This window comes from Mchenga conophoros, linkage group LG23 (genome assembly GCF_057382185.1).
Source record: "Mchenga conophoros isolate Kocher_MC1m ecotype Shallow Benthic linkage group LG23, M_conophoros_male_GT1.1, whole genome shotgun sequence".
NCBI lineage: Eukaryota > Metazoa > Chordata > Actinopteri > Cichliformes > Cichlidae > Mchenga > Mchenga conophoros.
Window position 1 is genome coordinate 1710819 of NC_140547.1, and position 25941 is coordinate 1736759.

General features: G+C 43.4%; 1 protein-coding gene across 1 annotated transcript; it reads right to left on the reverse strand.

Moving 5' to 3' along the window:
- Positions 1 to 6500: 6500 nt before the first annotated feature.
- Positions 6501 to 10484, reverse strand: loxl5a (lysyl oxidase-like 5a). Its single transcript, XM_085264445.1, has 6 exons — positions 9476 to 10484; positions 8181 to 8289; positions 7463 to 7600; positions 6923 to 7079; positions 6704 to 6799; positions 6501 to 6620 (listed from the first exon to the last, which is right to left on the reverse strand). Exons 1-6 carry the CDS (start codon positions 10482 to 10484, stop codon positions 6501 to 6503), a joined length of 1629 nt encoding a protein of 542 aa, XP_085120571.1.
- Between the last annotated feature and the right edge of the window lie 15457 nt (positions 10485 to 25941).

The window sequence follows — 25941 nt, forward strand, 5'->3', positions numbered from 1 at the left end:
AGTCTGTTAGGAAATGTGCTCTGCTGTCTGTCCCGTAAGTGTTGCAGGGGGTGGTCAAAATGACTGAAGAGTCTCCACCACACCTGCAAAAGAGCAGTTTGCAGCCCATCACAGAGTCGGCCTTCATCAGCTTATTGGTGCTTGTGTGTGTCTAAAGCTCAGATGAAGCTCCCCCGGCAGACCACAGCACAGTATGCCGTGATCACCACAAACTGAGTGGCAGAAAATGATCACTGAATGATCTCAGCCTCCTCAGACAAGAGAGGCTGCTCATCCCCCATCGTGCAGCCGGTGTGCTGCTCTTCCATTTAAGCATGTTCTTATTTATATGCTAATTTGTAGGATTACGCCACTACAACCTTTTTAATTCGACACTCTGCTGCATTTATCTGCCAGTTTACAAATTCTTTGTACAAATTGATTGAAATCCTGGAAGGCAAAATAGTTAAGCCTGCAGTATGTCATCTATAATTTCTAAAAAGGGGTCATTAGTTGGTGCGATCATTGGTAAAATGTCTGACGCTCTGATGCTGGGTTATTTTATATAACGCCTTTAGATTACTTATACAGAACAATTAGTGTTTAAGCAACATGTTGCTGTTTCTGCTGCTGAGTTACTTTAAAGTATTTCATGTTCAGAAATATTAATATGTGGAGGCCAAATTAATCAGATGTGTCCAGAACTTTAATTAAATTGAATTTATATAGCAGCAAATTACAAGGCACTTTATACTGGAAGGTAAAGATCCTACAGAAAAGCCCAACAATCAGAACAAGGCTGACATCTGTATTTATTATTTTTAACCACCTGGCTGTAGCCCTGAATGTTTGGCCAAGGATGTCACATTCAGGTGTGAAGGGGTGAGGTCAAAGGGCACATTTTGTCTTTCCAAACACGTGCAGCAGTTTAAGAGGAGCATTAGCTGCTGGCTCATTGTTCTTATTCTTTCGCTGCACAGATACTGAACGTGATAACATCCTTCATTAAGATGAAAGCTGATAAAAGGACACGTTTCCTATAAAGCACGCTGCAGTTACTTCCCCAGTGTGTCCACATTTTCTCCACAATTAGCAATGTTTGTATTTCCTGTCTGGGATTTAAGAAAGAAAGAAAGTGTACTTTATTGATCCCCGTGGGGAAATTCCTCTCTGCATTTAACCCATTCACTCAGTGAAGCAGTGGGCAGCCATTGGAGGGTGTAGGGACGGTACCTTACTCAGGGGTACCTCAGGGTAGCTGTTCAGGGGAATCGAACCCCCGACCTTCCAATCATGGGGCCACCATTCTACCTACTGAGCTATCCCTGTAGTAATAACACACTCGCAGCCTACATATGTACCACAGCCCTTTTAAAACTGTCTATACTGCTGTAGTTATAACTTTTGTTATAGAGTTTCATGTATAGTATATTTAATATAGTATATTACACACTGTGGCAATGCTCACAAGCATATACAAAGCGGGATGAATGAAATACTTAGATCAGCCCGTCTGGCACCAACGACCACGCCACATTCAGAGTGACTTTTAAAAGAACCTTTTTCCTGATTTTGATGTTCAGTTTGAACTTCAGCAGGTCGTCTCGGCCACGCCTCTATGTCTAAATGCACTAACGTGCTGCCACGCGGTTGGCTGATTAGAAATTTGCATTAATGAGGAGTTGAGCAGGTGTACCTAACAAAGTGACCGCTGAGTATCCTCCAGTGCAAAAGTAAGAATAAGTACTTAAACACAGCTCTTGCTGTTACAGTTAGACCTAGAAACTGTTGCTGTCACGCTTCTGTACAGAACCGCAGCAGATGAAATGAGTCAGTTAAGATGCAAATGAAGAATCTCTGCTTTAATCCGAGGGGTTGAACAAAGATCCTGCATCAACACTTGACGAACAGCTGTCATTTTATTTATCCGCGGCTCAAATTGGACAAATTAACATAATAATAAACGAGCTGTTCATTTTCAAAACTTTGTCATAAATCCAGTAAGATTATTTGTTTTGTAATCCACACATATTAAATCCACACTACAATAATTAGGCGTGTGTAAACTGCATTTCTTTGGTATTGCTTTTGACTTACTCGAGATTTCTTTAGGCGCTGTTTGAGGCCCGCTCTGCCTCAGCAGGCTGTGATTCATGAGGCAACCCTCCGATTAAACTTTGCACTACTCTCGTGCTCTTGCATATAGCAAACATGTCGACAGCTGTCTTTTTCACACTGCAGTAACATTTTGTTTTACACGAGGCAGCAGCACAGTCTCACGTCTGCTCACGTCTCCGTGGATGTGTTTTATATGTCTCCGGAGCCAACATGCGTCCTCCCGGTGTAGCGTGAACAGATGTTAGGCACGGCAGGAGACACGCTAACGTCGTCTGACAGCCAAGTGTAAAACCCATAAAACAATATGAACATTCAGAACAGAAAGAAATGGAAGGCTTCAGCTGGGCGACCTCCCGCCCTCTCTCCCCTGCACCTCCTCATCCAGACCTCCTCCCGGCCCCAAAATTATACAATAACAGGATAAATAAAACAGCATGCATTTGCACAGGGCTGTCGAGTGTTTGCTTCAGGAGGGAAACCACACACAGGATCCTTCTCTTTCAAACAGGGGAAGCTGTTGAATCTACAGCGGTGTGTAAACGGCCCAGTTTAGAGCCCTCGTCCAGTCCAGGTAAACATTGTTTCCACTTTTGGGACATCAGACGCCGCCGGCGGGAGAGCCGTGAAAATGATTCAGTCATTTCCCCCCCGCTCGCACAAATAGCTTCGACTCTTTGCTTTAGACAAACAGTTCACTCACAGCAAACACAGAGCACGGATGGAGGAAGGGAACATTAAGTTGCCATCGAATAATTTCACTCGTGATGGAAGCTCGTATTCCAGACTTTACACACACACTCACACAGTGGGAGGAAAACAACACAGCAGCACGTCGGTGGTGTGTGTGTGTGTGTGACTCTACAGGCGTCAGGGTTAATTTGGTGCTTTTATTAGTTCTGAGCAGCTGCTGTTGAGCTGAGTCGCCCTGTGGCGTGAAAACTTTCCAATTTCTTCCTCTTAGTTAAAAACAAACAACCAGCACAGGAAAACTGCATCGTTTGTTTCTTACCTCTGGGTGATTGATCACTGTGGCTACAACTGCAATGTTTTGGTATTTATGTATTCATGGTGCTGATGTCTGCGATCGATCTGAAACAGAGTTATATGTGATGGTTTTACGCTGTTATGGACATCTGGACCCACAGTGGGCCGGGCATCGTGGTTTCTAACTGACAGGTGCTGAATATAGGAAGAGATCACACTGTGCACGTCGTGATGCGGCCACTGGTGTTTGGTGTTAACAGCAGATGTAGTGACTTGATCAGACTTTGTCAGATCTGCCGTATTTCTTCGTGGCTCTGATTTTCACTGGAAACATTCCTGGGATATTCTGGTCCATACTCGCATTGCACAGCTGATGCAGATTTGTTGGCTGCACAACCATGATGTGAATCTTCTGTTCCACCACATCCCAAAGGTCTCTTTTGGATTGAGATCCGTTGACTGTGGAGGCCATTTGTACCGTCATGTACAAGATAGTTGGAGATGATTTGTGACACAGTCGACAGACATGGTCAGCAACAATACTCAGGTAGCCTCATTCTGATGCTCAGTTCGAACTTCAGAAGGTTATCTGAATGATATCTACATGACTATATGCACTGTGATTAGCCGATTAGACATTTGCAATAAGATGGACTACACCAGGTATACCTAATGAAGTGGCCAGTGAGCGTATGTTTGAGTCAGTCCCAAAACCAAAATGATCTCTTTTCAAAAGGTTTAGTTTAACAGATTAACAGGCATCTCTTATTGTCTCTAGTGATACGTATTAACATCATTTTCTGCAGTGTTAACATGCAGATGAATAGGTGTACCTAATGAAGTGGCTGGTCAGCGCTGTGATAATGTTCTCTCGGAGTGCATTAAAGAGAACACTTGACATCGTGGCGCACAAAGCTGTGATTAAGTGGAGTCTGTGACCTGTTAATGCGTCCTTTTAAAATGCGTTTCAGTGATCTGGACACAAGTGGAGCGCGTCATTGTCCACACCTGTTATTGTCACACACCTCCAAGCTGCCCGCTGTGGTACTTCGCACAAGCTTTTAGTGCTGTCCATTTGTGATCTGATTGCATTTTAAAAGGTGATGTGTTTTAGTGTCTTTGAGTGTTTTCTTACCCACAGTCTGTGGCAGGAAAAAATGAATTCAGAACAATTACCAAATACAGAGTAGAGTTAAATTGCACATAAATGTCTGACTTTGTGTGCAGGGGATGATCAGTGTTGTGCTCACATAGGCGGTTATGCTGCCACTAAGTGACTGTAAAAATCTGACAATGCATCTTTAATACAAGTGTGGTGCTTTAGTGAAGTCACAAGACAAGCGTAACAATATGGGCGTGAAACTAACACACGTGCATATTTTTAGTCTGTGACTGCTTATCGACACTGTTCCAGTCTAAGTCTGTACCCAGGAATATTGACGTCCATCATGTGTCGCTGGGGTCTGGGCTCTTGGCTCGGACACTTGTTGACTGGGCGTCTCAGACAGTCTGGGCACGGCCTCACAGACACTCAGCCCACAGTAAGAAAGGCTCCGTCGCTGATGTCAGCAGTTTGCAGTCGGGTTTTCCTGCCCGTCAGTGGATCTGTGGAATTTCTCTCCTCCTTGTCATCTCCAGCCGGAGCGACCGGCAGCTCTGCCCACACCCTGCAGGCTTAGTGCACCGGCCCACCCTTAGCACACAGCAGCTGGGAGCGCTGGAGGAGGTGGCTCTGCCCTGACCCTCTTTCACACTCAGATGGTTCGCTGGCCAGAGACGGTGTAGGTTCAGCACAGAGTCCATGTTTGGATAAGAGGATGAGTGAAATGGGTTTCAGCACAGTGTGATGCGGTTATACAGGATGCGGTGCAGGCAGCATGCTTTCCATGTCATCTCTGGTAGTTTTTCCATCTCTTGCATCATTGTGTGTATTTGATTTCCTCTGTGTCCTTAAAACATAACAACTAGAGGTGACCTCATCAGGACCGACAGACTCTTACTATTATTGTGCGAGGAACTGGAGAAGTTGGTGACAGGCTGTGACTTGATGCTGCCACAGACAAACTCTGCAAATGATTCAGTGAATGTGATCCTAGAACAAACTCCCGCGACCCCGCTCTGCACCTGTTAGCATATGCATCTCATCAAAATCCTCTTTCATTTAGGCTTACTGCTGCTAAAAGCTTCCATTTTACTGCAAGAAGTTTTCTGCTGAGGTTCAAATTACTGCAGTGGGCATGTTTGGTTTGGAATGGTTCCCACGACAGTCCTGCTGTGCCTAATGACGAGTGCCAAAGAAAAAGCCCGTACAATACAGGACATACCTCCTGCTTGTTTTTCTGCCAATCTTCTGTGAGGCAAACAGGCCTCATTAAAAAAAAAAATAAAAACACGGAGCAAAGAGGAAGAATTGTGTTTTGCGCTGGTTATGTCCTCCAGACAGCGTCCCAGTTGGTCCCGACTAAATTCGGTGACAAAGTGTAAACAGAGCGAGACACTCGCAGGCGTCTCACATGGAGCCACTGCCAGGTGACTAAATGTTTTCCCAATCACTCACCAGCAATAACACAACACAACAAGCACGCAAAAACACACTGGTGTCACAGCGCTCTCGTTCTCTCGCTGCTATTTTGATGACGTTAATGAGCAAAGTGGGATCGTTTCAGGTATTTCTCTGAGGTGTGTTATTCCTAAAGCATTTAGGAAATGTACCGCTCGACACTGAACCGCCTCTCAGCTCGTGTTAACTGGTGTTAATGGGCAGCCAGATGAGTTCAGGCTGAGAAATATTTGCTCCCAATTGTAATTAGACTAATTCAATAATTAGATGTCGGGGTTGCCTTTGTTTTCAGAAATCTAAATAAGTTTTACCATAAAGTAAAAAGCTTTTAAAAGTCGAGCCTTGTTTCAGTAGAATACATAAAACTATAAACTGCTGCTGGAGCAAAGCATTGCAAATAATCCACACGTGACAGCTTTTGAACTTTTTAAATAAGAGCAGCGGCACGCTGTATACTTCAGGGTATATTTGCTGGTCTCTGACAAAATCCTAATAGATGTGATGGAGGAAAGCTGGAGCACCACTGCTTCCCCACAGTCAGCACCAAGTCAGTCTCACAGTAACAGCCAACAGCACAAAATCCACTTAAAATGAATATTCATATAAATAAGTAAAAGGTCAAATTGAGCCATCCTGGCTTTGGATACAATAAATCATATAAATACAGATTCATTTAGAAGCAAACAGATGATGGTATCAGCAGCTGCTCATTAGGAGCAGTAAGAAGAGATTAAGTACATGTTTGCCTGTGAGATGTTCAGTCTGCTGTCAGGTCAGCTCCTGTGAAGCAAAGAAAAAAATACTTTAAACATTTTTACCTCCAGAGTCACTCGTGAAAATCGAGAATACTTGACCCGACTTACACAACGATCCTGCAGTTTCTCGCCTGGACGTAGCTTCCCGTGTACCTGACGTCACACTGAGCCTCGTTGTTGGAGAAGTCAGACTCCTCGACCAGGTGAGAGGGGTTCACCGTTACCTGAAAATCAAATAAACAACAATCATTTAGAGATGAAATGTGAATAATAATATAAATAATATAAATCCGTCCTGCAAACCCACCTTGAGTATGTAGTTCCCCGGCGGCACATCAGTGATGTCGATCCACTGGCAGTCGATGTTGGCGTGGTACGTGTCATAGCATCCAGGACTGAGACCCTAAGAAGACGCCAAACTTACACAACCTGCTTCTGCGATGCTTTAAAAGCGGAAATCTTTACGTTTTTACGAGAAAGACGTAACCAGTGAAAATCCTGCACAGATACAAAAGTGCAAACTGACTTGTGTGTGAGTAGTGCAGGCAAAGCGTCGCCGTACTCCTGCATCACACGACGTGTCCTCTAGACAGAAACTGGCTTTGTGTCCCTCAGCAACCTTCAGTCCAGTGGAGACATCCAGCAGGTCGTAGTTACTAAATGCTTCCATGCTGTGGTAATGCCTGAAGAGGAGAGAAATCTTCTCTGCTAATGTGTTCAGGAAACCGTCCTTTCTGCTGTATTTACAGTACGTAACATTCTCTTAAATCTCATGTTTCCCTTTTTCAAAAAACAAAACGTGTAATTACTCCAATTAAAACAGATGAAGAGATTTGGTCTACTCTCAGCTGTTTCTGAACTGTTGGCTCTGTGGGATGTCAGAGTGGATGTTCCTAAAACGCTCACCTCAGGCATCTTTGGCTGAGAAACTACAGTTTCCTAAAATTAACTTCTCCCTCGGACATGTTTTAATGTTTTATCTGTTAGTTATAAATCCTGTGTCCACACATCACTCTGCAGGAACTGGGGTGTGACTTTGAGGACATATATGGTGTTTCTAACTCACTGGTGACAGCTGTGCCACTCCCACTCATGCCTGGGTCTCACCGGGAGGAAGTCTGCTGTTCCCTGGTTCTTCACTCGCTGTGGGAAGCGCAGCAGAACTCGATAGTCGAGGTCACTCACACTCGGGTGATATGCAGAGCTGAAGGAAAAGGAAACAGGAAATGAGCCAAGATACCTGGAGCACCTTCACTGTGTGCCGAGATGACACTCGGAGGGTTTTAAGCACTCAGTGCGCAGCCGGAATCGACTTGCACCACCTTTTTAAGTCTTTGTCCTCCACACATACATGCCTCACTGCACAGTTTACTCTATTTCCTGCTCACCGAGCGGCAGACGCAATGATTTACTGCAGAGGTGGTTTCTGGTCTTGCCTCAGCAGTTTTTGCATTCACCTCAGAAATCCTTTGCCTTTCGTTTCAGAGTTTATTTTATTTGGCAGAGCGGCTGCTCAGATCAGAGGAGAGAATCTCAGGCAGCAGCCAGGTTTGCGTCCAGTCATTCTGTCACTCAGCTGTAGCATCCAAATGGGATGTGGGCCAACACAGTGAGGCAGGCTCAAAGAAGTCCTATCTTTTATTATCTCGATGTAAATGTGTTTGTCCTGCCTGACGTCACACGTTTCTGCTGCACAGCAAAAATAACCTGTATTGTAAAATGTCAGTGAAGAACAACTTAAATTATTTTTGACAGACAGATTCATATAAAGCCCAATAAAGCACCTGGAAAGACAGTTCTCCTCAGCTGCACAGCGAAGTGCATACATCTGTGCTCTCTGAATGTACGAGGCTGCTTGGATGTAGTAAGGGTCAGGAACCAAGTCTGGAAGACCTGCAGAGGAAAAAAATCAGAAACTTAAACGATTAAAACAACCTAAAGGCAAAAACTGGGGCATCAACTTTCCACTAATGGGATTTCAAACTCATTTTACTCATCAAGAGTCACATAAATGTCCACATTTAATCCCTCAGATATCTGAATATAAGATAACAAAGGGCAATTTTAACAGAATATCTGAATTTTTCTACATGATAAATGTGTAAAATAAAAGAAAAAGTGCTCTTAGATCACTGACCAGACTGTCCTGTACTTATGAAACATAAAGCTTTGTTGATGGAGTCTGTCCTCTGTGTTTGACAGCTCTGTTCTACACTGTCTAATAAACTGCATCCTTATTGAAAAGTGCTGCATGTGTTGATTTGACTATGCAGACGTCACAAAACCTGTATCTATACAGATCAGCATAATAAGAATCTGCTTGGGAAGAATAATGAATGGACAACTTTAGATATACTGTCATAAGCTGCAGAAGTAATTTCTCCATCACTGCTGGCTAATCACTAATGACTCTCAAAGTCTATCAATCAAGCATTTAATTTTAACTTTGCTCAGAGGCTCTGGCACGGGAGACATTAGTTTTGTCATAACGGGGCATTAACTCCGGTTCTCATTAAAATGCATTAAAATCTGCATTAGATGGGATTTAAATGTGGGGCTCGGCACTCCTTTCGGCGCCAAACCAATTTGATTGATTGGGCGTGATAATGTCTCTAACGCTTCAAGATGCGTGCCTCTCCATAACTACTTTTTAACCCTTGTATGGTGTTCGGGTCTGTGAGACCCGTGTTCAGTTTTTTTCAAAAGAAAAATTAAACAATTAATTATTTTTTCACGTGTAAATGTGTTGTGTCTTTCCACTCACTCCACTGGATTATAACTGATTTATTTATAACATTTTATATAAAAGAAAAACGAGAAGCACATTAATTCATAAATGTGATCTAACAAAGGTAAAGGGAAAAAATTAACCATGTTTGCTGTTCATATGTCTTGTAATTGGGATGAAGTAAACATCTGTTGAGTAATTTAACATAAAATTGTTTGATAGTGTTAATTTGGAAAGCCAAAACTCTAGCGGGTCCACCAGACCCATGAACACTGGCTGAGTAACAAAAATACGAACACCACACAAGGGTTAATACACGTTGGTGTCTTTGCCGCGGTGCTTCTGTCTCACCGTTGTGGAAGAACCTGGTCCCGTAGCCGGCTCCTGGTGGAGGGCGCGCACTCAGCCTGTTCCTGCGGTCTGGTGGGTAAACGTTATAGAAAACCGAGTTCCTGTGATGAATACTGTGCGGGTCTCGTGGGTCAGTCGCGTCTGTAGTGCGTGAGGCATCGGGTCCGCTACGTGGAAATTGTAATTCTACAGCGTTGCTGTACAGTGCTGTGGGAGAAACAATTAACTCTGGCGTGACTCTGGTCAGAGTGTGCGCTCTTTGCACACCGCGCGCACTGGGAGCGTCTCCCAGCGTGGTCTCCTGGGTTATATGACGTGCGTTCCCAGCGTCCTCTGCCGTGGTCACCCATATTGATGTGGCAGGTGATCGAACAGTTGAATGCGTGCTCTGGGACCTGGTTCTGCCGCTTCGGCTGTGGGTAAAATCCGGCGATCTTGCCTGTGACGCGCTGGCCCGTTGTACACCTGTATCATCTCCAAGTGCACTACGGCCTCCCCGTGGGACTCCGCTGCCGGAGAACTCTTGGACGGAGGTAAGAGCTGAAGAGCTGCTGGACTGTGACCGGAGGGACCCGGAGTATCCAACAGCCTCTGTGGTGGTTTGGCTGCGGGGTGGGGACTGACTGCGTGTGCCAGGTCGTCCCGAGGCGAGTATATACTGATCCGTATCAGCACCAAGGACCGACGCATCCACTTGACTGCGCTCGTTTTGTTGAAAATGGCCGTTGAGTTCGTTAAATTCCCAAGATCCGGTTCTGGTGGGTCTACTGGACGCAGCCGGAGGGTTCACTTGGTTGTTTGCTCTCAATAGAAGCTGAGCGCGTCTCCGTGTCTGTGCTGGTAAACGATACTGAGTCCCAGTGCTCAGTAAACTGTACACCTGACCGTTATTCTCCCACTGAATCCGGTGTGTCCACGGTCCAACACGTGCACGCAGATGGTGCTGACCGGTGCCCAAACACACCAGAACACCAAATAAGTAAAATAACACAAACACGAACTTCTCCATGGCTCGTCGGGATGGCAACTGCTCCAAAAGTGACACATGAAATAGGCTGACATTTGAGTTTGACACGGGAGGTGAGGGGGTGTTTGAATATGCTTGACTCCGTCACGAGGTTGCGCACAGCATCACCGGCAAGGGGGCTTGGTTTGAGAGGTTTTTGGCATCTGTGATGTGATTTACAACCATCCACCCATGTACAGCAAGAAGCCGCACTCACAACCGTGGGCATCAGCAAGTTGGTGAAATTTAAACAAAACAAAACAGCATTCCATCTGAAACTCTCTTATTGTACCCAAAATACAAATTTTAGTGATTACATGTGGCTTCATTAATTATGTTCAAACGGATGAATACATAACGCAAGTAATAACTTTATGATCAGTCAGTGAATGAAGGAGCTCAAGAGTGCAAATATAGTTGCAATAAAGTGACAAATATGCCCTTTTATGTCAAACAAAGACCGAAATAAGTGGCATCAGTGTGAGGATGAGAATGAGCGATCCAACCTCACACTGCAGATATCAGGGCAAAGCACAGTGGGGGGGTTGCAGTCTTCTTGGCTGGACCTTCTTCTGCAGTGTGTGATCTTCTAGGAGAGTCTTCATGCAGCATGCCTGCCAGTGTGGTCCACACTGCTTCTCTGTCAGTCTTGGGCACACTGCGTAGGTCTTTAAAACGTGGGTCCAGTGCAGTTGCGATCTGGAGCCATGCATAGTTGGTATGTTCCTGGCGGGAAGCAAGGTCTTCCTTAAACTTCTCTTTAAACCTCACCACATATGCAGGGTCCTCATCAGTTACTTCCATGACACGGCGCAGGTGGCAGAAGGCTGGTAGAACTACAGAGCAGGAGACGTAGGCCTCTCCTCCCAGCAGTTCAGTCACATATCTGCAGTGGAATACACACACACACACACACACACACACACACACACACACACACACATACACACACACACACACACACACACACACACACACACACACACACACACAGAGAGATAAGACAGCAAATTAAAAAAAGCTTTTTAATACTAGGTAATATTAATAAAATATTTGATTTCATTTATTTTTTAAATAAGACATTTTCATAATAACAAAACTGATTTAAGATGTATGTTTGATACATTTAATCTAAACCTACAATTATGGTCACAATGACAGGCTCACCTGCAGGGCTCTAGAAGTGTCTCCAGTCTCTGGAGTTTGTCCCACTCTGGAGGCGTCAGGAGGACAAGTTTATGCTTTTGTTTATCCAGAGTCGCGGTTACTGCAGTTTGGTTGCGGATCAAGCGCTTCACCATCTCCAGCGTGGAGTTCCAGCGCGTAGGCACGTCCTGGGCCAACGGCTCCTGCTTGCGCCCCAGTGACACCTGCTCTGCGTTCAGCTCTGCTGTGTTTGCTGGGCTGTGCTTAAAATGGCCAACAATTTTGCGGCATTTGGCCAGCGCAGTGACAAAGCCACTGTCTGCGAGACTCACTGTGATGCATCTCTGTAGAATGTGCGCGGTACACGGCATGTGATTGAATGGCATGATGCGAGCCGCGGCGATCATATTGCGCGCACTGTCCGTGCCTACTGTTGTCACCTTCTCCTCAATTCTCCACCTGCGAGCAACAGTCTGGAACTGCTCTGCACAAGCCTCCGCAAAGTGCCGCTCTTCCGTTTTCATTATAGTCAGCGCAAAGGATGTCAGACCCCAGGCTTCAGTGATTAAATGCGCAGTAACTCCCAGGTAATTGTCATTACTCAATGATGTCCAGTGGTCTCCTGTCAGAGCCACGCATTCTGTGTGAACTAAAGCCTCTTCTTTTTTCTTTTTCTCCGTTTCATACAGTTCGTGGATTCGAATTGTTATTGTGCTTCTCGCTGGGGGCTTGTAGGACGCGTCCTGAGATGCAACCTTTAAAACATCCGCAAAGCCCTTGTCCTCCACAATGCTTAGCGGTCTGCAGTCCTTTGCTATCCATTTGGCTATATTGTCGGTCAGTTTGTCCAAAGAAGACTTACCGAGTGGCCTGCGTTCACTAAGAGTGGTCTGACGCAGGCCGGGTGAAGCTGCTGCCCCGACAAACGCGTGTTTGGCATTAAGGTGGTATTTTAAGGTCGAATTTGAACGGTGAAATTGAAACTCTTTACTACAGTGAGTGCAAATTACAACGCGTTTGTTTATTGTCCCATCTATGTTCTTCTTGTATTTAAATTCCCCATCCAGAAGGCCATCCGCTTCCTGCTTCTCCATTTTCAGTGGCGCGGTAAACAAATCAAGTGGAATTATGGGAGCGACTTATCTGCGTGTTGCGCTAAATAGTTAAATATTCTAACGTAATTAATTCCAAAATTTAATTATCGCAATTAACGCGTTAATTTCGACAGCTATAAATATAATATAATATAATATAATATAATATAATATAATATAATATAATATAATATAATATATCATGTTGCTATTTAATGTTTTTTGTTCGTGTTGCAGCTGCTCTGTGAGCCAAGCTTTCGTTGTCTAAATTCAATGGCAATATATCTCTGCACCACACGATGGCGATAGATTCTCACAGACAGTCTGTGCTCTGCTTCCGCCACCAGTCATCTTTAAATCTTTTTTTTAATTCAATGAAACCTTTATTTAACTGTCCATCTCGCGGCATTACTTAAAAAAAATCATATTTAAATACAAAGAAGATTAAATACATGAACGACAGTAAATTGATAAAATAAGAGCAAATAAATATATTTACAAATGATAGCAACATCAATGGAATAAAAGCATGAACAGCAGCAGAAGGAGAAAGAGGCCTGTATCTACATTATTACTCTGGCAGCTCTCAGTCTCCATACAGACAGGACACGTTGCAGCGTAATTGCAGACAGGTGCGTGGGCCTGAGCTCCGCCCAGGCAGAATGACGAGTGGAAGAAAGCAGCAACACAATAAACATATGTAGCCTTGCGGAGCCGGCCGGGCAGACACCGAGACAGAGTGCAACGATTTTATACGTGACAACACACACAAAAAAACACACACAACAAAAATCAGAATGTGTTTGTGATTTGGATTTTTATTTAAAGGTGAAACCTTTTTTCTTTTCTTGTTTTGCCAGATTAGACATTTTGATTCATTTCATTTAGTTTTTTTGTTTTACTTTGATGCTATAATAGATGTTTTTAAAATGTAGTCATATTTAATACTATATTGCATCATGGCAAAACAACAGTCTCCTCAAGCTGCTTTATACTGTAAGGTAAAAACACTACAGTAAAAGCCAGAAAACCCCAACAATCCAATGATCCCCTTTGAGCAAGCACTGGGCGACAGTGGGGAGGAAAAACTCCCTTTAGGAAGAAACCTCCGGCAGAACCAGGCTCAAGAAGGGGCGGCCATCTGCTGCGACCGGTTGGGGGTGGGTGGGCAATCTCAGTCCACGAGGGCCGGTGTCCCTGCAGGTTTTAGATGTGTCCTCGAACCAACACAGCTGATTTAAACGGCTAAATTAGCTCCTCAACATGTCCTGAAGTTCTCCAGAGGCCTGGTAACGAACTAATCATGTGATTCAGGTGTGTTGAGCCAAGGTGAGATCTAAAACCTGCAGGGACACCGGCCCTCGTGGACTGAGAATGCCCACCCATGATATAGGGAGACAAGATGAAGTATACTTCTAATGGCCTATTTTAGCAGTTAATTTTTAACAATCAACTGGTGGTAATCCATCATCAGAATTGAGGAAAGGTGGTGTTGATGGAGACTCTACAGGAGGATTCACTGGGGAAGCCATACCTGCACTTCTGCCAGGGTGTCTTGGACGTACCTGAATAAATGTAGTTTTCCCTGGAAGTGGACGAGGATTAATCTGAGACGGAGTCTCCTCAGAACATCTCCCCATCATGCTTCTATGGTCCAACGATGCCAGCTTTTGTCCTTTCTGTTTTTCTAATTTAAGCTGGAGTTGAGCGTCTTTCACTCTAGATTTTAGATGACCTATCTCTTTTTCTTCATTGGCAGCCTTTTGGATAATCTGGTTCACTGGTCCAATGAGCTCCTCTCTTTGTCGGAATAAAGCGTACTCGGAAGACTTTACCATGTCATTGTACTGCTTTTTAAATGATTCCAGCTCCCGTGTTTTAGCTAGTAAAGCTGCATCTAGATCCTTGCATCTGATACGTAGACAGTTCAGCTGTTTTTCAAGAAACTCCGTTGTTCCAACAAAGGGGGTGCCTTCCACTCCGTCTACGTATTTCTTTTTCAAGTAGTGGAACATATCCCTAAATTCCACCTTTTCTTTTCCTCTCAAGTGACCTTCATGTGGAAATGCCTTTTCAAAGGACAAAACGCACTGGCACAATTCCTCTTGGAAGTAGCGCTCTTTCTTCTCCAGCCAATTCACTTTGGATATAAATCTTTCCCGTTGCTTTTTTGTGGAGCGCAGTTTCTCTTCCAGCGCCACCTTTTCAGCCAGTGCCTGATTGTGTGCCGCTTTTACTTTGTGCCGGTCCACTGCTGTCTTTCTGTGGTTTTCCTGCTCTGTGCTTAGGGCCTTTTTGACGTCTTCAATTTTCTTTTTCAAAGAATCAACTTCGTCTTCAAGCATAGCCTTCATTTTCTTTTCCAAGGCCAGAGCTCTAATATTACTCTGGCATTTCTGCTTGATCGCCATATTCTGGGCCTTTTGGTCGTCTATCACTTTGCCCATTTGACCTTTCTCCTCTGTTAATTCTTTCATGTTTTTAACCATAAATTCATTTTCGTCTTGTAGCTTTGTATTATGCCACAAAACACCGTCAATCCAACACTGCGAGGATTGACGTTCTTCCTCGCGTTCCTTAACCGCATTGACGGTCACACCTCTACTATTTTTTACTGCCGTCTGCAGCTTTTCTATTTTGGAGTCATACATGTTGATCACCTCTTCTAACTTCCTGTCTGCAGCATTTGCTTTGTTTTCCAGTTTTTTAGTATTTTCCTGGTAAAACTGCTGCATCTGATTTTTTTCCTCTTTGTGGCGTTTCAATAATAATTCAACAACTTGGCTGTTGTGAAATTGCTGACGTGCCACCTTTTCTTTCTCTGTTTCCAGCAGTCCTTGCAGGACTTGGACTTCGTCCTCGTGTTTTTCTTTAAGCTCAGCCAGAGTTTTCTCCGTCTCTGCGCGGAACTTTACCAGAGCTTCGTGGTCATCTTTTATCGAGTCCAACCTGTCTGCGATGTTTGTCCTGTCATCCAAGACCGAACCCAGCAGCTTATTATTCTGCAAAAGTTCATTGTTTTCTTTTGTTAGATCCTCGATCCGTTTCTTATTGACTGTATGCAGGTTTTTGAAGTAGTCAAGCTCAGTTTTGAGCTTTTCAACCTCGTCGATCATTGGCTGCAGTCTTTGCTCGAACTGTCTGGCATATGTTTCTTTTTCTTTTTCACTTTTTTTAACCATTGTTTTCGAGAAATTAACATTTCTGTCTTTGTTAGCTTTCGAACTCATTTCTGCTTTTTTATGTGCTGTATCACTCCAACAAAACGATAGCTTAATGAATTCCCTTTGACAGCTGTCCTCTATTTATAGACTTGAACATCAAAGGATGAAAGGACTGTCACTATGACATCACCACGTTCTGTGACGTAACAGGGCTTTGGAGCGTGATGTCACGGGGGTGGGCGTGGAAAGGATTTTGGGGGTCTAAACAAAGCGTGTCTTTTTTTTAAAACTTTATTTAACAAACAATGAGTATACAACATACGAACAGATGAAGTATACAACAGAACATGAACACAAAAAGCCAAGGGTGAAAGAAAAAGGTAACAATTATAAGAATACACGCAAAAATTCACATACATATATTGTTGTGAGAGCCTTTTTGTTGGTGCAGTCTGATATTGATTGTATGTGCATGTGCACATCCTTAAAATAATGACAGAAATATGGTGTTTTGTTAGTAAACTTACATTTATGGATAAAAAATTTAGCTAAAAGTATTAAGAAATTTATCATAAAAAACATTTCTCATACTTCTTGGGGAACTTAAAGAAACAGAATAAAACATTTTCCCATCGTAAAGAAAACTCCCTTAAAATATGGACAATAACAAAGCTGCTAAATTCCTTCCAGAATCTCTGTGTAAAAGAACAGTACCAAAAAAGATGTGTCACCGTTTCTGGATGATCCCCACAGAAAGTACAATTAGTATTTATGTCCCTTTTGAATTTGACCATGTAGTGACTGGCTGGATAACATGTATGTCGAATTTTAAAAGAGACTTCTTTCACCTTATTTACAATCAAATATTTATGGGGGACCATCCAGACTGTCTTCCGCTTGATATCTGGAACACTGATTGGAAAATTATATAGTGCAATAAAGTCGTTGTAAGTAAGTAGTTGTCCCTCTTTACTAACCAGCTGAGCCACCAATAGGATCCCATTTTGGAGCCAAGTTTCCAGGAAAAGTGATTTATTTTTCTATAAAATATCTCTGTTGTTCCAGATAAGGTATTTGTGAGGTGAGAAGTTGTGTTTATAAATGAGGGTCCACGCTAAGAGGACCTGCTTATGGAAGGATGAAAGCTTTACAGGGACTTTCTCAACATTGTAATTACAATTTCAAATAAAAGTAAAGCCACCAAAACGAGAGAAAATGTGGTATGGTATAAAGTTCCAGATAGAGGTAGGGTTTTAAGAAAATGTTTGGCCCAATTAATTTTGAAAGTGTTATTTAAAGTAGAAAAGTCTAAGACGTTAAGCCCACCTGATTCGTACTTATTCATCACAACAGTTTTTCTAATATAGTGCGTACGGTTTTTCCATATAAAATTAAAGAGCATACGGTCAATATCTTTACTACTTTTCTTATCCAGATGTAAGGAGAGAGCAGCATATGTTCATCGGGATATCCCTTCAGCTTTAGTAATTAACACTCTACCTTTCAAAGACAAGTCCCTTGTTCCAAGATGGCGCCGCCGCGTATGGATGCCCCGGTGCTTCAGTGCGTTACTTCTGTTTTGTTTTTGTGCATAACTTCTGTGTCTGGGCACTCCTCTGGATATTCTTACACTAGAGAAGAGCTTCTTAACTACAGGACTACAACACCTGTGGATTTACTTCCAATATTTGTCGCATCTGCGGCAGATTTACTGCAGACTCTGATCAGGAAAGTGAGACGCCGAAAGCGAGGAAAGCGAGCCGGCGCACTCGTGCGTCTGAGGAGACGCGGACTGCGAACTGCTCTTCCTGGGATCTCCCTTTCCAACGTACGCTCACTCAGGAATGAGATGGACGAGCTGGCCCTGATGAGAAGCATGAACAGAGACGTTGCCTCCTCCTGTGTCTTGTGTTTTACGGAGTCGTGGCTCTGTGAGGACATCCCGGACAGCGCGCTCAAGCTGGAGGGCTTTCATCTGCTGCGCGCGGACCGGCAGGCCTCTCTCTCTGGTAAGACCACAGGTGGACGTGTCTGCTTCTACATTAATAGTGGCTGGTGCACAGATGTAACAGTGATTGCTCAGCACTGCTCTTCCTCTCTGGAATACCTTTTTATTCACTGCAAACCGTTTTATTCTCCGCGGGAGTTTGCTTCATTCATCTTGGCCGCTGTTTACATCCCGCCAGATGCGGATGCGCAGGCAGCTCAGTGCGCACTCGCGGAGCAGATACTGCACATGGAGCGGACATTCCCGGACTCTCTCATCATTGCTCTTGGGGACTTTTACAACACCCCCCTCCTCACCCCACACAAAAGAGGATTTCACACCACCTCCTCCCACCACAACCCTTCATATTCATGAAGCAGATGCGAGGAAGCAGTTTAAGAGTCTGAATGCTCGGAAAGCTCCCGGCCCAGACGGTGTGTCTCGTCTACTGGACGCAGCCGGAGGGTTCACTTGGTTGTTTGCTCTCAATAGAAGCTGAGCGCGTCTCCGTGTCTGTGCTGGTAAACGATACTGAGTCCCAGTGCTCAGTAAACTGTACACCTGACCGTTATTCTCCCACTGAATCCGGTGTGTCCACGGTCCAACACGTGCTCAACACGATGGTGCTGACCGGTGCCCAAACACACCAGAACACCAAATAAGTAAAATAACACAAACACGAACTTCTCCATGGCTCGTCGGGATGGCAACTGCTCCAAAAGTGACACATGAAATAGGCTGACATTTGAGTTTGACACGGGAGGTGAGGGGGTGTTTTGAATATGCTTGACTCCGTCACGAGGTTGCGCACAGCATCACCGGCAAGGGGGCTTGGTTTGAGAGGTTTTTGGCATCTGTGATGTGATTTACAACCATCCACCCATGTACAGCAAGAAGCCGCACTCACAACCGTGGGCATCAGCAAGTTGGTGAAATTTAAACAAAACAAAACAGCATTCCATCTGAAACTCTCTTATTGTACCCAAAATACAAATTTTAGTGATTACATGTGGCTTCATTAATTATGTTCAAACGGATGAATACATAACGCAAGTAATAACTTTATGATCAGTCAGTGAATGAAGGAGCTCAAGAGTGCAAATATAGTTGCAATAAAGTGACAAATATGCCCTTTTATGTCAAACAAAGACCGAAATAAGTGGCATCAGTGTGAGGATGAGAATGAGCGATCCAACCTCACACTGCAGATATCAGGGCAAAGCACAGTGGGGGGGTTGCAGTCTGCGCGCACAAGAGGGCTAACAACGCTGTGAGTGACGGAATCCACCCAAACTGAGGAACAGCTTGTTCCCCAGAGCTGAAGCCTGCACTGTTTGCACTATAATATAATATAATATAATATAATATAATATAATATAATATAATATAATATAATATAATATAATATAATTAGGGCTGTCAAATGATTAAAATTTTTAATCAGATTAATCACAGCCTAAAAATTAATTAATCATGATTAATCACAACTCGAAATATGACCAAAATGTGTGCAAACATACGGACAGATAGCGGATTTTTACACACTTGTTAGTGTTATTTAATGCTAAGACCACGCTGAGTGGCCTGCGTTCACTCAGCGTGGTCTGACGTAGGCTGGGTGTTGTGCTGGAAGCGAATTAATCACAGCCTAAAAATTTATTAATCGCAACTCGAAATATATGTGTATATATGTGTATATATGTGTGTATATATGTGTAAAAATCGGGACAGATAGTGGTTTTTAACACACTTGTTTGTTTTATTTATTATTAATTGTGAGTACAAGCAGTACAAGCAGAACAGGGCTTCAAATAATTGTGAGGGATTTTTACTGAATGTTTTCCACCCGTTTAAATCTAGCACATTGTTTTATCCATATACATCTTCAAGTTCACAGAACATAGGCCTAATTCAACAGGCAAAATGTGGAGGCAGGAGTGGCCAGGTATCTGCGAGCAAGGCGGGCCAGCTGGCTGTGGGCTCCTGCATGAGCTGCCCACCACTGTAAGGGACAGTCCTCTAAGGCAGTGCAGGGCTCTGCTCTGTAGCGCTGTATGGCTCTGTCCTGCTGTACCTCCTCCTCTGACTCAGAGTCAGAGTCCATCTGCAGCAGGCTCAGCCTCTTCTTGGCTGGACCTTCTTCTGCAGTGTGTGATCTTCTAGGAGAGTCTTCATGCAGCATGCCTGCCAGTGTGGTCCACACTGCTTCTCTGTCAGTCTTGGGCACACTGCGTAGGTCTTTAAAACGTGGGTCCAGTGCAGTTGCGATCTGGAGCCATGCATAGTTGGTATGTTCCTGGCGGGAAGCAAGGTCTTCCTTAAACTTCTCTTTAAACCTCACCACATATGCAGGGTCCTCATCAGTTACTTCCATGACACGGCGCAGGTGGCAGAAGGCTGGTAGAACTACAGAGCAGGAGACGTAGGCCTCTCCTCCCAGCAGTTCAGTCACATATCTGCAGTGGAATACACACACACACACACACACACACACACACACACACACACACACACACACACACACACACACACACACACACACACAGATAAGACAGCAAATTAAAAAAAGCTTTTCAATACTAGGTAATATTAATAAAATATTTGATTTCATTTATTTTTTAAATAAGACATTTTCATAATAACAAAACTGATTTAAGATGTATGTTTGATACATTTAATCTAAACCTACAATTATGGTCACAATGACAGGCTCACCTGCAGGGCTCTAGAAGTGTCTCCAGTCTCTGGAGTTTGTCCCACTCTGGAGGCGTCAGGAGGACAAGTTTATGCTTTTGTTTATCCAGAGTCGCGGTTACTGCAGTTTGGTTGCGGATCAAGCGCTTCACCATCTCCAGCGTGGAGTTCCAGCGCGTAGGCACGTCCTGGGCCAACGGCTCCTGCTTGCGCCCCAGTGACACCTGCTCTGCGTTCAGCTCTGCTGTGTTTGCTGGGCTGTGCTTAAAATGGCCAACAATTTTGCGGCATTTGGCCAGCGCAGTGACAAAGCCACTGTCTGCGAGACTCACTGTGATGCATCTCTGTAGAATGTGCGCGGTACACGGCATGTGATTGAATGGCATGATGCGAGCCGCGGCGATCATATTGCGCGCACTGTCCGTGCCTACTGTTGTCACCTTCTCCTCAATTCTCCACCTGCGAGCAACAGTCTGGAACTGCTCTGCACAAGCCTCCGCAAAGTGCCGCTCTTCCGTTTTCATTATAGTCAGCGCAAAGGATGTCAGACCCCAGGCTTCAGTGATTAAATGCGCAGTAACTCCCAGGTAATTGTCATTACTCAATGATGTCCAGTGGTCTCCTGTCAGAGCCACGCATTCTGTGTGAACTAAAGCCTCTTCTTTTTTCTTTTTCTCCGTTTCATACAGTTCGTGGATTCGAATTGTTATTGTGCTTCTCGCTGGGGGCTTGTAGGACGCGTCCTGAGATGCAACCTTTAAAACATCCGCAAAGCCCTTGTCCTCCACAATGCTTAGCGGTCTGCAGTCCTTTGCTATCCATTTGGCTATATTGTCGGTCAGTTTGTCCAAAGAAGACTTACCGAGTGGCCTGCGTTCACTAAGAGTGGTCTGACGCAGGCCGGGTGAAGCTGCTGCCCCGACAAACGCGTGTTTGGCATTAAGGTGGTATTTTAAGGTCGAATTTGAACGGTGAAATTGAAACTCTTTACTACAGTGAGTGCAAATTACAACGCGTTTGTTTATTGTCCCATCTATGTTCTTCTTGTATTTAAATTCCCCATCCAGAAGGCCATCCGCTTCCTGCTTCTCCATTTTCAGTGGCGCGGTAAATAAATCAAGTGGAATTATGGGAGCGACTTATCTGCGTGTTGCGCTAAATAGTTAAATATTCTAACGTAATTAATTCCAAAATTTAATTATCGCAATTAACGCGTTAATTTCGACAGCTATAAATATAATATAATATAATATAATATAATATAATATAATATAATATAATATAATATAATATAATATATCATGTTGCTATTTAATGTTTTTTGTTCGTGTTGCAGCTGCTCTGTGAGCCAAGCTTTCGTTGTCTAAATTCAATGGCAATATATCTCTGCACCACACGATGGCGATAGATTCTCACAGACAGTCTGTGCTCTGCTTCCGCCACCAGTCATCTTTAAATCTTTTTTTTAATTCAATGAAACCTTTATTTAACTGTCCATCTCGCGGCATTACTTAAAAAAAATCATATTTAAATACAAAGAAGATTAAATACATGAACGACAGTAAATTGATAAAATAAGAGCAAATAAATATATTTACAAATGATAGCAACATCAATGGAATAAAAGCATGAACAGCAGCAGAAGGAGAAAGAGGCCTGTATCTACATTATTACTCTGGCAGCTCTCAGTCTCCATACAGACAGGACACGTTGCAGCGTAATTGCAGACAGGTGCGTGGGCCTGAGCTCCGCCCAGGCAGAATGACGAGTGGAAGAAAGCAGCAACACAATAAACATATGTAGCCTTGCGGAGCCGGCCGGGCAGACACCGAGACAGAGTGCAACGATTTTATACGTGACAACACACACAAAAAAACACACACAACAAAAATCAGAATGTGTTTGTGATTTGGATTTTTATTTAAAGGTGAAACCTTTTTTCTTTTCTTGTTTTGCCAGATTAGACATTTTGATTCATTTCATTTAGTTTTTTTGTTTTACTTTGATGCTATAATAGATGTTTTTAAAATGTAGTCATATTTAATACTATATTGCATCATGGCAAAACAACAGTCTCCTCAAGCTGCTTTATACTGTAAGGTAAAAACACTACAGTAAAAGCCAGAAAACCCCAACAATCCAATGATCCCCTTTGAGCAAGCACTGGGCGACAGTGGGGAGGAAAAACTCCCTTTAGGAAGAAACCTCCGGCAGAACCAGGCTCAAGAAGGGGCGGCCATCTGCTGCGACCGGTTGGGGGTGGGTGGGCAATCTCAGTCCACGAGGGCCGGTGTCCCTGCAGGTTTTAGATGTGTCCTCGAACCAACACAGCTGATTTAAACGGCTAAATTAGCTCCTCAACATGTCCTGAAGTTCTCCAGAGGCCTGGTAACGAACTAATCATGTGATTCAGGTGTGTTGAGCCAAGGTGAGATCTAAAACCTGCAGGGACACCGGCCCTCGTGGACTGAGAATGCCCACCCATGATATAGGGAGACAAGATGAAGTATACTTCTAATGGCCTATTTTAGCAGTTAATTTTTAACAATCAACTGGTGGTAATCCATCATCAGAATTGAGGAAAGGTGGTGTTGATGGAGACTCTACAGGAGGATTCACTGGGGAAGCCATACCTGCACTTCTGCCAGGGTGTCTTGGACGTACCTGAATAAATGTAGTTTTCCCTGGAAGTGGACGAGGATTAATCTGAGACGGAGTCTCCTCAGAACATCTCCCCATCATGCTTCTATGGTCCAACGATGCCAGCTTTTGTCCTTTCTGTTTTTCTAATTTAAGCTGGAGTTGAGCGTCTTTCACTCTAGATTTTAGATGACCTATCTCTTTTTCTTCATTGGCAGCCTTTTGGATAATCTGGTTCACTGGTCCAATGAGCTCCTCTCTTTGTCGGAATAAAGCGTACTCGGAAGACTTTACCATGTCATTGTACTGCTTTTTAAATGATTCCAGCTCCCGTGTTTTAGCTAGTAAAGCTGCATCTAGATCCTTGCATCTGATACGTAGACAGTTCAGCTGTTTTTCAAGAAACTCCGTTGTTCCAACAAAGGGGGTGCCTTCCACTCCGTCTACGTATTTCTTTTTTAAGTAGTGGAACATATCCCTAAATTCCACCTTTTCTTTTCCTCTCAAGTGACCTTCATGTGGAAATGCCTTTTCAAAGGACAAAACGCACTGGCACAATTCCTCTTGGAAGTAGCGCTCTTTCTTCTCCAGCCAATTCACTTTGGATATAAATCTTTCCCGTTGCTTTTTTGTGGAGCGCAGTTTCTCTTCCAGCGCCACCTTTTCAGCCAGTGCCTGATTGTGTGCCGCTTTTACTTTGTGCCGGTCCACTGCTGTCTTTCTGTGGTTTTCCTGCTCTGTGCTTAGGGCCTTTTTGACGTCTTCAATTTTCTTTTTCAAAGAATCAACTTCGTCTTCAAGCATAGCCTTCATTTTCTTTTCCAAGGCCAGAGCTCTAATATTACTCTGGCATTTCTGCTTGATCGCCATATTCTGGGCCTTTTGGTCGTCTATCACTTTGCCCATTTGACCTTTCTCCTCTGTTAATTCTTTCATGTTTTTAACCATAAATTCATTTTCGTCTTGTAGCTTTGTATTATGCCACAAAACACCGTCAATCCAACACTGCGAGGATTGACGTTCTTCCTCGCGTTCCTTAACCGCATTGACGGTCACACCTCTACTATTTTTTACTGCCGTCTGCAGCTTTTCTATTTTGGAGTCATACATGTTGATCACCTCTTCTAACTTCCTGTCTGCAGCATTTGCTTTGTTTTCCAGTTTTTTAGTATTTTCCTGGTAAAACTGCTGCATCTGATTTTTTTCCTCTTTGTGGCGTTTCAATAATAATTCAACAACTTGGCTGTTGTGAAATTGCTGACGTGCCACCTTTTCTTTCTCTGTTTCCAGCAGTCCTTGCAGGACTTGGACTTCGTCCTCGTGTTTTTCTTTAAGCTCAGCCAGAGTTTTCTCCGTCTCTGCGCGGAACTTTACCAGAGCTTCGTGGTCATCTTTTATCGAGTCCAACCTGTCTGCGATGTTTGTCCTGTCATCCAAGACCGAACCCAGCAGCTTATTATTCTGCAAAAGTTCATTGTTTTCTTTTGTTAGATCCTCGATCCGTTTCTTATTGACTGTATGCAGGTTTTTGAAGTAGTCAAGCTCAGTTTTGAGCTTTTCAACCTCGTCGATCATTGGCTGCAGTCTTTGCTCGAACTGTCTGGCATATGTTTCTTTTTCTTTTTCACTTTTTTTAACCATTGTTTTCGAGAAATTAACATTTCTGTCTTTGTTAGCTTTCGAACTCATTTCTGCTTTTTTATGTGCTGTATCACTCCAACAAAACGATAGCTTAATGAATTCCCTTTGACAGCTGTCCTCTATTTATAGACTTGAACATCAAAGGATGAAAGGACTGTCACTATGACATCACCACGTTCTGTGACGTAACAGGGCTTTGGAGCGTGATGTCACGGGGGTGGGCGTGGAAAGGATTTTGGGGGTCTAAACAAAGCGTGTCTTTTTTTTAAAACTTTATTTAACAAACAATGAGTATACAACATACGAACAGATGAAGTATACAACAGAACATGAACACAAAAAGCCAAGGGTGAAAGAAAAAGGTAACAATTATAAGAATACACGCAAAAATTCACATACATATATTGTTGTGAGAGCCTTTTTGTTGGTGCAGTCTGATATTGATTGTATGTGCATGTGCACATCCTTAAAATAATGACAGAAATATGGTGTTTTGTTAGTAAACTTACATTTATGGATAAAAAATTTAGCTAAAAGTATTAAGAAATTTATCATAAAAAACATTTCTCATACTTCTTGGGGAACTTAAAGAAACAGAATAAAACATTTTCCCATCGTAAAGAAAACTCCCTTAAAATATGGACAATAACAAAGCTGCTAAATTCCTTCCAGAATCTCTGTGTAAAAGAACAGTACCAAAAAAGATGTGTCACCGTTTCTGGATGATCCCCACAGAAAGTACAATTAGTATTTATGTCCCTTTTAAATTTGACCATGTAGTGACTGGCTGGATAACATGTATGTCGAATTTTAAAAGAGACTTCTTTCACCTTATTTACAATCAAATATTTATGGGGGACCATCCAGACTGTCTTCCGCTTGATATCTGGAACACTGATTGGAAAATTATATAGTGCAATAAAGTCGTTGTAAGTAAGTAGTTGTCCCTCTTTACTAACCAGCTGAGCCACCAATAGGATCCCATTTTGGAGCCAAGTTTCCAGGAAAAGTGATTTATTTTTCTATAAAATATCTCTGTTGTTCCAGATAAGGTATTTGTGAGGTGAGAAGTTGTGTTTATAAATGAGGGTCCA